General features: G+C 35.8%; 1 protein-coding gene across 2 annotated transcripts in view; it reads left to right on the top strand.

Annotated features, from left to right (window-relative positions):
- Positions 1-618: 618 nt before the first annotated feature.
- Positions 619-12,423, top strand: part of TBC1D22A (TBC1 domain family member 22A) — a 115,774-nt gene continuing 103,969 nt past the window's right edge. Inside the window, exons 1-2 of one of the 2 annotated variants that reach the window (XM_026702992.2) lie at positions 619-943; positions 6,848-6,904. In XM_026702992.2, coding sequence (XP_026558777.1) covers positions 882-943; positions 6,848-6,904 — 119 coding nt within the window. In that variant the 5' untranslated portion in view covers positions 619-881. The remainder of the gene's footprint in view (positions 944-6,847; positions 6,905-12,423) is intronic. The other variant, XM_026702983.2, reaches the window with a different exon arrangement.

Here is a 12,423-nt window from a genome sequence, read left to right as displayed (position 1 = left end):
ATGTTGAAGTCCACAAGTTGCCAAGTTTGGAGACCCCTGCTTTAGGAAATACTATACTCTTGCATTTCCTACTCTATTTTCATTTTTTGGTTAACAGTCTCATTTTAATATTATGGGCCCATGTGCAATCATCGTGGTGTTTTAATATTATTCCATCATCTTGACAATGCTAGCCTTTAGATTTTTTTTTTTTTACTATCTCGTAGGTTTTATTGTCAGGTTTGAAATGATCGTAGTTCTTAAATTGCTGTTACTTTTTATTGATATCCCCGCAAAAAAGATTTTTGTGCAGCTCAAGCTCAGCAATTACATGAATCAAGGCGATGTAAGATCAACCCTATTTAAATACAGCCTTCTGTGCTAATGTTTTGACGTCAGGTCAGTTTACGATGCCACTAATGACAGGGCGGCGATGACACTTCTTGCTGCTGTTGTGCTTGTCCTTCTGCAAAGCCAGCACTTCTGTCAAGCGCTCTTCATGAGGGCGGGAAAAGAATGCTAAAACAGCCAATCGGTGACCGACAAAACCCTCGCTTCTGCCCGAAGCCTTCCCATTGATTGAAATCCCAACTCTTCTCCAATAGGATTTACTGATCTTCATCGGGCTTCCTTGAACCCACACGGAAGTATGTTCACTTGTGATAGGGCGCAAGGGACAGCTGATGCTCGGAGCCAATAGAAAGAGAGATTGCTCTGGGGTCTCAAGATGGCCGCGCGCAGGTCTCTGAGGAAAGGGAAAGGGGCCGGGATGGAGTGAGCCCCGAACCTTTCGGCCTTGGTTGGAGAAGAAATCGGGACCTGCCGGTCGAAATCGGGCATCGGATCCTGTGCCCGTTCGCCGCTCCCGTTGCGGAGAAGAAGGGCTATGAGGTGACGGGAAGATGGCGAGCGACGCGGGGAAGAAGCAGTTTTGGAAGCGGAACGCGTCTCGGGTGCCGGGCAGGTAAGCGGGCGAAAAGTTGCGGGGTGCCTAAGCGGGAGCGTGTAAGGCGGTCGGGCTCTACGGGCTTCTCCCGGGGGGGAAAGTAGGTGGGCGTTTTCATTTTGAGCAGAGGCACGACGGTGTCGCGTCTCCTTTTCCGCCTCCCCGTTTCGCAAGGCGTTCGGTTCCTCAGGATATGAAGCGATGGCTTTGGAAACGGGGGGTGGGGTGGGGTGGTTGGAAGAAGCCGGGGCTTGAGGGCGAAGGCGGCGGCGGTTGTTCTTCGGCACCCTGGCTCTACAATGGTGATGAGTTTGCTGGAAGTATTTATTTATTTATTATTGATTTTTTTTGTTTGTCAAGCATGTATGAGAAAACAAGTATAAGTATGAGCATAACATATAAGCATATAAGTATAAAGAAGTATAAGTATATACATAACCAATGAGTAAGAATAAATGGGAATAGTAAGGCAGGGACAGTAGGCACGCTGGTGCGCTTATGCACGCCCCCTTACAGGCCTCTTGGGAATGGAGTGATGTCCATGGTAGACAGTTCGAGTTTGCTGGAAGTACTTTGCCAATGTTTCCAGTGAGAAACGAGGACCTGGCAGGGCGGTAGGAGCAGTAACTAGCAGAGGTGAGACTTTATGATGATCTTGGGTGGAGCCGCTACCTTTAAATCAAGAATAAAGTATCAGGTAAATAACTTTTAACACGACCATCCAGAGGCAAGGCATCTCTCGGTGTCAATTCTCGGAGCTGTTTTCGTTTCTTGCTGATAGATATTCTGAAAGCATCGTCAAGAAATTAGTTATGTGTTTGGACACTGTTGTGTTCTTGTTACGGTTGAAATGATAAGATAAAAACAAGAATGGACAATAAAGTGAAGCAGTCACCGAAGAAGAAATTACTTCGTGTCCTTCTTGGATTCTGTAAGGTATCCCTAAATTCTGAGGCCCAGGGGAGGCCTTTTATTTTTGATTTTCTGAAGCCTCAGAATGGAGTGCTTTGGATTTTAATCTGAGAGGCCGTAAGTATATTTTGCATTTCTGTGACCTGGCCACAAAAATCTGTGTTTTTTGGGGTGGGGGGAACCCAATTCATAAATATCTCATAGAGAAAGCTGGCTCTTTAAGTTCAGTTGGCAACAGTATTGTATACAAGTTAGTCTTCCACTTAACAACCATTTGTTTATTGACAGGTCAAAGTTACAACAGCATTGAAATAAGTGATTTATGATTTTTTTTCACATGACCGCTGCAGCATCCCCCTGGTCACGTGATCAAAATTCCAAATTCCCTGTGAGTGTCATGTGCTTATGACAGTTGCAGTGTCCTGGGGAAGTGACACTTTCTGACAAGCAGAATCAAAGGGAAGGCAGAATCACTTAAAAGTTTTTTACCAACAGTAGAGACCTTCAAGTTTCTATAATCTCTCAGGACTTGAAAGGAACACCTAATATTAGAACCATCATTAAAAAGGCATGTTCTTCCTGTGTCAACCAAGGAAGCTCAGATTGTCCAAGAATCTGCTGATCAAGTTCCACAAAGGAATTATTGAGCCTGTCATTTGTATCTCTATAACTGTCTGGTTTGGCATAGCAACCAAACAGGATAGGTATAGACTTCAACAGATAGTAGATTGCAGAAAAAAGAAGGCAGGGTAGTTGCAGAAAAACAATAGCTACTACCCTGCCTTCCATTGAGGACCCCAATACTGCACAAGCCAGAAAGAGGGCTGAGAAAATATCTACAGACCCCTCATAACCTGGACATAAACTGTTTCAACTTCTCCCCTCAGGATGCCTCTGTAGGCCACCGTATGCCAAAACAACAAATTTCTTCCCCCGTGCCATCACTCTGCTAAATACCTAACTTCCACAGCACTATCTTACGCCTAACACTATTTACCTATGTAGTACATTGTATTGCTATTATTCTTCTCATCTTTTCCATCTTCTCATCTTTCTCACCTGTCATCTTTCCTACTACCTTTTCCTATTGGTATATTATGCTTTATCAATTGTTGTATCTTATGACTTATCACTTTGTTGTTTGTAGGTACAGTGAGAGCTTATGCACTGGAGACAAATTCCTTGTGTGTCCAATCACTCTAGTTTCTAGTCTCTTTTGATTGCTTCTTTTTCTGTGATTTCTATATTTCTATATTTTTAGTCTATTCACAATTTCAGTGATTCACTTTACAACTGTGGCAAGGAAGTTGTAAAATGGGGTAAAATTAACTTAAAAACTGTCTTGCATAATAGTGAAGCTAAAGCAAAAAACTTAGACTAGTAGGAATAAATTAGATTATATAGCATAGAATTTTGGAGGGTTGAAACATCACAGTTTGTTGAACATTGTCCCTTTAATTTTTCTGTTAAGGTGAAAAATCATACCTCGCATCCTTATCTATGATGGAAAAGCAATTATCAGAACCTATTATTGGTTATTTTCTCACAAAGACCTTGAATTGGAATGTAGGAGGCATAGTTTTGTCGGGATTGCTTGGATTTAATTTGGATTTTTAGGAATACATTTTCGTTCAATGTTAGAAAGTCTTCTAGGAACAGAATAAAAATAAATAAATTTCTCCATTTCAGAATTAGAGAAGTTCACCTGGAAAATTACAAGCTTTTTTGAAAATCACAACTAAGGAATGGTGAAAGGAGAGAGTAAGATAACAGAAAGCTTTTGGATTTGACCCAGTCTTATTGGAAAACAATCTAGAGGCCAATGTTAATTGATGAAAATGCGGGAAGCATCGTTATAAGATAATGATGAAACTGGGCATTAAAAAGATTCTAAAGGCAATTTGACCAGAAGGTACTTTAGCCAAGAGATCTGGATTGCTCTTCATGCACAGGCAACAGAAGGTGTTGATAACAGAAAAAGGAGTTATCCTGGAAGATCAAGATGGGTATTTGCTCAGGTTAGAGGGAGGAGCCATTAAAAGCTTCTTTGCTAGGAAAAATATTAAATGATTCCTTTATAACCAAGCTTTACATACAATGGAAGGTATAAATATAGTTAAGCAATTGCAGCTTACTGTATTGTAAATACATTTAGTAAGGAACACTGTCACAGTTTTAATCAAAACAGGCTACTATATGTAGAGTACTGAGAGTAGTTTTGGGCTTATCTATAGAACTAAAGTTATGAATTAGAGAGTTTATTTTGATGGTAATAATTAAAGTTTTTAATAAAATATTAAGTCCTTCAAATCTTCAAAGTGCTTCAAATCACTGGTAGTGATTGTATAAACTTAAGTCTTACAGTTCTCAAACTTGGAAACATAATCTGTTAAGAAATCAATATGTATGCACAAGTATTTCATAATTATCATACACATATTACAATATAATAAATAATACATATTCAAACTTGTCACAATAGTTTGCAATACATAACCAACTCCTCTCAGAAAAACTTTCTAGCTGTTAAATCTTTGATAGGAAGAGACTTCAGTTGAGTAAAATATATTTTCATAATAACTAGTTAATATTTTGAAAGGAATAAGCTTTTTGGGAAATATAAATTTCGAAGAGCAACAAATCATTGGATTACTATAAATCTGGATGATTTGCTTCACATAGTTCTTTATTTTGGGTAGGAAGAATGTTACATCAGGTAGAATATGATATTTCTAAATTTTAGCATGGCAAATTGAGATGAAGGCTTGGAATGAAGAACGGACTTGGATGTAGACAATAAACTTGTTCTTGGTATGATACCTTCCAGAGTCATTGAATCTCCTCCATTAAATGATGATAACGTCTGCCAGAATAACTTCAGCATCTTCGTTGCACCTGAAAGCATTTTAATAATACAAGGTTTATCAAATCTCTTTTGCCTACTTCGATATAATATAAATAAAAAAAATTGTTAACCATTTCTGACATTTATGTAGATTGTATACAATTTTCAGTGAAATAACAAATGTCAGGATTCTGGCAGTTACTCCAATTGAATTATGAGGAGCCACACTCCCAAAACTTCAAGGGATTTATTAGAAGTCAACATGTCGGCATGATCTGGGCGTAGCCGATTCTGAGATACGTAATTCACTGTCACCCTTGATCCTGCTTTCCCCCCCCACCCCTCTGGGTGTATCATAATTCATATTCTTCAGTGTAACACCTCCATAGCCAAGAGTCATGCTCTCCAATTAGATTTTCGCACAGCAGAAGCTTCAGTCATCTAATAAGTCTCTGAAGAAAATATGAATGGAATGAATATGAATGGAATGTACTTACACTGCTGCCTGCTCTTTGAAATCCCCTCCTTTTCTGTTGACAACTATACAATGTGTATAGAAAATGTTTTATGAGTTGACAATAAAATCAAAAAAGGAAAGAAAAATTATTCCAGGAAAGAGTAGAGTATAGCCTTTCTTATAACATATACTACATTTCAATTGCAGCATTCAGTTATTACATTTTAAAGTGAGGGTTAATCAGGGTTGTTTCTATGAATCAAATTCCTGCTGAGTTTTATTTTCTCAGTAATAATGATATTTTGCATTCCGAATAACATAATTTATTAGTGCTTAGGGAAGCAGCTATATGGAATGCAAAGGTTTGCTGACCATTTTAGAAAGTCTTTATTTCAAACCTTGCATAGTGGTAAATTTAGTAGCTGTCCAAGACTATGTGACCAGTAAGCAATGGGTTGGACACACTTGCTCTAAGTACTGTTCTTTCTTAAGTCTTCTTCAACAATAAACTAGCTTTGGGGGGAATTTTTATCAATTTGATTACTATTTTAGGAAACAAATAATAACTTTAGAAAATGAGTGATAGATTAAAAAAATACATCAACATTGATCCCACATTGGCTACATTGATTCTAGCCAATGGAGTAGATTGTAAAATAATCTGTTCACATATGGAGATAATTGTTTTCTTCAAATTTCCTTTTCATCTGTGTTCACTTTCCACTTTCACATAATTCTTAAGAATTCCCAAAAATGGATTATCAAAAGCAAGAAGAGCCCCTTCTATCAAATCTTGCCATTGTGACTCTGGGCAGCCAACAGTGCATTAAAAGCAACAACAAAATCTGCATGAGATAACTATATTTGCTAATAATTTTTTAATTTATTTATTTTATTTATTTATTTCATAGGCTTAGACTAACCTCCTGACTCCTATGATCAGTAATACAACCAGATCTTTAAGGCTTTCCAAAGGTTGTGGCCAGCCTAATGTTAGCCTTTTGTGGGTATTAGTATTATGTAGTGTACCTATTAGTTATAAAAACCAGCCTGTATCTTTTTTGGATGGTCTTTTTAACCAAGTTACAAATTTCGCTAGTAGATTTTTTCCTCCATTCAGAACTGGATGGTGGTAAGTGCTTCCATGGAAAGTGAGATAGCCAAGTAGTTGTTTTCGTTTCCCTCCTCCTCCTTCTCCTCCTCCTTCTCCTCCTCCTCCTCCTCCTCCTCCTCCTCCTCTTTTCAGTAAGTATTTAGGGCTACCAGATCTAGACTGCAAAAATCTGTTCATTAGATTCAGTAGCACAGGGATATTGGGTGCCTGAATTCTTTGTTGTCATCTAGAAATTGTCTTGATTTTTGCACTCATGGTAGTCAGGCTCAGAATTCTAAAGTTGCTGCTTTGTCCATCTGCAAGAAAGAAGGCAGTTGTATCATATTTCCAAACTCTTTGTTTCATCTTGGAGTTAGGGATGAGATTGAGATTACTGTAAAGCTCCAGTGATGACCTATAAGCGTCTCCATATTTTGAAAGTTGTTAGGATCCTTTCATGTAGGCTGTAATCGGTATAATTATGAACTTGGTATTATGAAACCTGCTATAGAAAGTTATTGAATATGCCACATTCACATTTTGTGGATTTACTTCCAAGTATTAGAGACTTGCTGTAATTGAATTGAATATTATTTCTCTTATTTTTCTTTTTAGTATTCAACATGTATATGGAGCTCAGCATCCTCCTTTTGATCCACTGTTGCATGGAAAGTAAGTTTTTTTTTTCTTTTGTGGCTGAGGGACTTTATTTTTGTGAAAATCTTACTGCCTTATTTTAAGCTTTAGTAAATGCTTTAGTCTTATTCCTATTCTGCTTCTTTCTGGCATAAGTGTCCTCATGAATACAAAGGAATACCATTTTGGCTAGGTTAGCTTATTGAATAAATATTTAATGCCATGCATTTTAAAGAAGTAAGTAATCATTTCTTGTTAAAAACTCAGAGATACAAATAGCCTAATCAACTGAGTCATATTCACATTTTTAGTTATAATGTTTAAACACAAAGTAACTTCATCATAATGTTTATAAATTACATTTGGTATCTGTTCTGTTACTGTACTATAGCTTAAAAGGAACTGCAGCATGCAATTTTAACTGTATTTTTTTCCTTCTCTTTACATAAACTGATGAAATTAATTAACGGATTATATATTGTATTAATATACTATTAAAATCATAACATAACCTTTAATTAGGTGAAACAGTGCATTATAGGGAAAAGGTTTTTTTTTTTAATCAAGGTACTTCATATGGGCTAACTTACAGAATGCATCTGAAATCCAGGACTGATGACTCTTGTGGAACTGAAATTTGGGAAACTATGATAAAACATTTTATAGCATAAAAATTATCATGAAACAATTTGTGATACAATACAAAATGTCATAAGATATTTCCTGTGCTTTAGTTTGACTATGCTATATCGTTCAAAATGGGCTGTTTTGAAGGCAGAGATACATCTCTGAATGTATCCCAACCTTTCCAGTGAAGACAGAACATCAGAAGCTCTGTTGTTATTGAAGGCACTGAGGAATCTGGCAAAGAAATACGTTTGAAAGGATGCCCCAAAAGTTATGAATTGTCTCGTTTCATTTAAGACTCTGCTCTGTTGCTTGCAAACAAGCCAGAATCTTAATTTAGCAATACATTCTGAATTGTTGTTTGCATCTCCTTTTATGTTGTGAAACTGTAACTAGATTACTCTTGCCATGACTTCTCCGTTTCATTTGATTGCATAAATAGAAAACAGAAATGAACAGGTTTTATGTACCAGCATGTAACTTATTCAACATAAACACTAAATCCTGGATTTAGTTGTATGTGAATACTGCTCATTTCTTTATGTAAAATGAAAGCTTTGTGATTTACTTTGGTGATACTAATGCTATATCCTTTGCCTATTTCCAGGCAGGAAATTCTGCTTTTTAACAAACACTAATTTGATTTTATATATGAACTATAATCTGGTTCATATTTATTTACTGCAGTGGTTTCATTTTCTTACTGTGAGAAATTGGAAAGGCATATAGAACATTGTCTCATTTTTTTCCCATTACAGTAAATTTGTGATAATTTGGGAATACGCAAGCCATATTTTAGGACCTTGGAATGGCAGTCTTACAGATTTACATTGCTCTATATGAGGGATGCACATTCATTCGCTGACTTTACTCTTTGTGAAGAAAAGCTGATCTGTTTTCTTCTAGTGAATTTACTGTGGACATCAGAATACATTCTGCTGATATGACGACTCTTGTAAGATATCATGTCAGGATATGTCAATATATCTAATGAATAGAGTTCAGTCTAATTCATAGCAGAGGTATTCAGCAGGTTCTGACCGGTTCTGGAGAACCGGTAGCGGAAATTTTGAGTAGTTCAGGGAACTGGTAGCGGAAATTTTGATTTGTTCGGAGAACCGGAAAATACCACTTCTGACTGAAGATTTTACAGTATCCTTCCCTTACCACGCCCACAGAACTGGTAGTAAAATTTTTTGAATCCCACCACTGATTCATAGATCAGAAAAGTAAACAAAGGATCCTTGTTGTGATAACAGAGAGAAACCATAGGCCCCTAGTCATTCAGCTATCTCAGTTATAATAGATTTTTCAACAGTGCTTGCAGTTCTAAGGAGTACTGTTTAGAGTCTCAGGAGTGGCAATTCACAGTTTATGGCTGCTTTTTCAGTACTGGTAGTAAAAGTTTATAAAACAAAAGTAAACATTAATTACTATAAGTATCTGGTAGTATTCCCAATAGAAAAAACTCCGGTTTCAAGTCTATATGCTTCTTTGTCATTTTTTCCAGCCACATGTGAATTTTAGTCCAATATTTTCTAGCATCCTCACAAGTCCACCACATGTGATAGTATGAACCAGGTTTCTGATGACATTTCCAGCATTTTTCGGATTTGTTCTTGAACATTCTTGCTATCCTTGTCGGGGGAAAATGCCACCTGTAAAACATCTTATACAAGTTTTCTTTATAGGCTGTAGACATTGTCATTTTATAATTTTGCGACCATAATTTCTGCCATTTCTCTAAATCAATCCCATATCCAAAATTCCTCCCCACGCAATCATAGTTTCTTTAACTTGTTCTTCCTCAAGCTTAATTTGCAATAAATAACCATACAATTTTTAATCATCTTTTCATCAGTACCCATCAAAATCTTATCCAAGTCAGTTTGCTTATCATAAAATCCCTCTGCTTTGGAATCCTCATAGTACTTTGAATGAATTTGCAAATATGAAAACCAATTCATCTGTATACCTTGTTCTTCCAATTTTGCATCGATTTAAGTTCACCCTTTTCATCTAATAATTCCCCATAGTTAACTGTTTGTTCCTTTTTATAAATTATAGGATAAGAAAATGCTTCTATCGTCGATAACCAAACTGGAATTTTCAAATAACACTGTTTTTATCTTCTCCCAATTCAACCACAGAGACTCCCGTATATAATGTCTTCTAAAATACCCTGTGTTTTAGTTCCCTTGTACCATAAAAAGCATGCCAGCCCAACAACAAATCATGACCTTCTAATGTCAACAATCTGGTTTTCCTTAATGTTATCCATTCTTTGACCCACGTCAAGTTTGCAGCTTGATAGTATAACTCCCAATTAGGCAGACCAAACCCTCCTCTAAATCTAGCATCCTGTAAAAGCTTTAACTTTATTCTTGCTTTCTTGCCTTGCCATATATACTTCAAAACAATTTTATTTAAATCCTCAAAATATTCTTTTCCAAGCCTAATTGGTATTGTTTGAAACAAAAATAAGACTCTGGGTAAAATGTTCATCTTGATTGTTGAAATCCTTCCTATTAATGACAATTGTAAGTTCTCCCATTTTTTTCAAATCTTGAGCTATCTGTTGTTTAAGTTTAATATAATTATTCTCCTTCAATGTACTACATCTTGATGTCAAATATATCCCCAGATACTTAACCTTGTTTGTAACTTGAATTTTTAACAGTTCTGCCAACTCTTCCCTTTGTTTCAGCAACATATTCTTTGACAAAATCTTTGTTTTATCTCTATTTATTTTCAAGCCAGCCACCTCCCCATAGACCTCTATTTTTTCCAACAGTTTAGAGGCTGTTTCTATAGGGTCTTCAAGATAAAGACTAGGTCATTTGCAAAGGCTTGTAGTTTAAATTCTTCCTTTTTAATTTTCATTCCTTTTATAGTTTTATCTTCTCTGATATTTCTATTCAACACTTCCAAAGTCAATACAAATATCAAGGGAGAAAGAGGACAACCTTGTCTTGTGCCTTTTCTTATATTAATAGGATCTGTAAATTCTCCCTCCATCATTACCTTAGCTGTTTGTTCATTATAAATTGCTTCTATTGCCTGAATAAATCTTCTAGCAAAGCCCATCTGTTCCATTAAAAGTAACATAAATCTCCAATTCACGTTATCAAATGCCTTTTGAGCATCTAAAAATATCAAAGCCATTTGCTTTTCAGGATGCGCCTCATAGTATTCCAGGGTGTCCAGAATTACTCTCATATTGTCTCTGATTTGTCGCTTTGGCAAAAACCCATTTTGGTCTGGGTGGATAAAGTTATTCAAGTACTTTTAAGTCTTTCTGCTAATATTGAAGCAAAAATTTTATAATCTGCATTTAGTAAAGAAATCGGTCTATAATTCTTGATTTGCAGTAGGTCCGCCTCCTCTTTTGGAATAAGTGTAATGTAAGCCTCTGACCATGTTTTAGGTATCATCTTTTTAACATAACTTCATTCATAACTTCTAACAGTGGAATACACAGTGATTCTTGAAAGATTTTATAAAATTCTACAGGAAACCCGTCTGGACCTGGTGCCTTTCCATTATTTTGTTTCTTAAGTGCTTGACTTAACTCCATCATTGTTATATTACTTTCTAGCATTTCTTCAATCTCTTTAGGTATCTTAGGTAGATTTGCATTCTGCAGGTATTGTTTAACTTTCTCCTCATCAATGTCTTCTTTCTTATACAAATGCTTATAAAAATCATAAATAATCTCTTTTTTTTTCTTTACTGCCATAGCAAATTTTACCTTGGTCGTCTATTAACTGCGGTATTTTCCTCGACTCTTTCTCCTTTCTCAATTTGTATGCTAGCCATCTACCTGGCTTATTTGCATCCTCAAAATAATTCTGTTTAGCATTCCTAATTTTCTGTGCCAGTTCTTCTTTCTCTATTAAGTCCATTTTATGTTTAGTTATATCCAGTTTCATTTTAACATCTTTTCTGTGTGGCATTTTCTGTAATTCTTTTTCAAGTCCCTTATATTCATCATCCAAGGCTTTAAGAGTTCGCCTTTTCCTGTTATTCTTTTTTTCTTGTATAGTCTATTATCAAGCCTCTAACATAGGCCTTCATTGTGTCCCAAACATTCTGTATTGAGGTGTCTTCTTTTCTGTTCTCTTTAAAAAAGAAGGCCAATTCTTTCTCCATCCATTGTATAAATTCCTTATCCTTTAAAATAGAATTATTTAATGTCCATCTCGATCTTTTCCTTTGTCCCTTCCATTCAATTGTCAATGGGTTATGGTCAGCCCAAGTACTTGTTTCAATATTTACTTCTTGAATACTAGACATTAAACCTGTTGAGATCCAAATCATATCTAGTCTGGACCATGATAGATGCCTATTTGAATAGAACGTAAATTGCTTAGATTTATCATTTCTTTCTCTCCATATGTCTTTTAAAATTAATTCATCTATCATTTAAAAAAGGATTTAGGAAGAGTTTTCCTGTTATGCTTTACTGTTGTTGCAATATAGTCAAGTCTATTATCCACGATTCCATTAAAGTCTCCCATCATAATTACATTAGCATAGTCAAGTTCGGCAGTCTTAGTATGTAATTTTCTATAGAATTCTACCTGTTTATCATTCGGTGCATAAATTGCAATCAAAAGTATCTTTCTATTATTGTCCATTATTTCTACCATTAATATTCTCCCATCATCATCTGTATAAATCATTTTTGCTGGAATGGCCTCTTTAATATATAAAACCACCCCTCTTTTCTTGGATTGTGTCAAAGAGGTAAACAGTTTCCCTAATTTTGGTTGTAATAACAATTGTTCATGTTGCTTTTTAATATGAACTTCTTGTAAACAAATTATGTCGAACCTTAATTTCATTAATTTATGAAAAATCTTCCTTCTCTTAGCAGCTGAATTCAGTCCATTTATATTCATTGTAATCAATTTTTTTCTCTTCCA

The sequence above is a fragment of the Pseudonaja textilis genome, chromosome 5, assembly GCF_049901715.1.
Source record: "Pseudonaja textilis isolate UNSWEBS1 chromosome 5, rPseTex1.2, whole genome shotgun sequence".
Lineage (NCBI taxonomy): Eukaryota > Metazoa > Chordata > Lepidosauria > Squamata > Elapidae > Pseudonaja > Pseudonaja textilis.
Note: the sequence above shows the minus strand (reverse complement) of the source record. Positions and strands in the feature narration are given on the sequence as shown.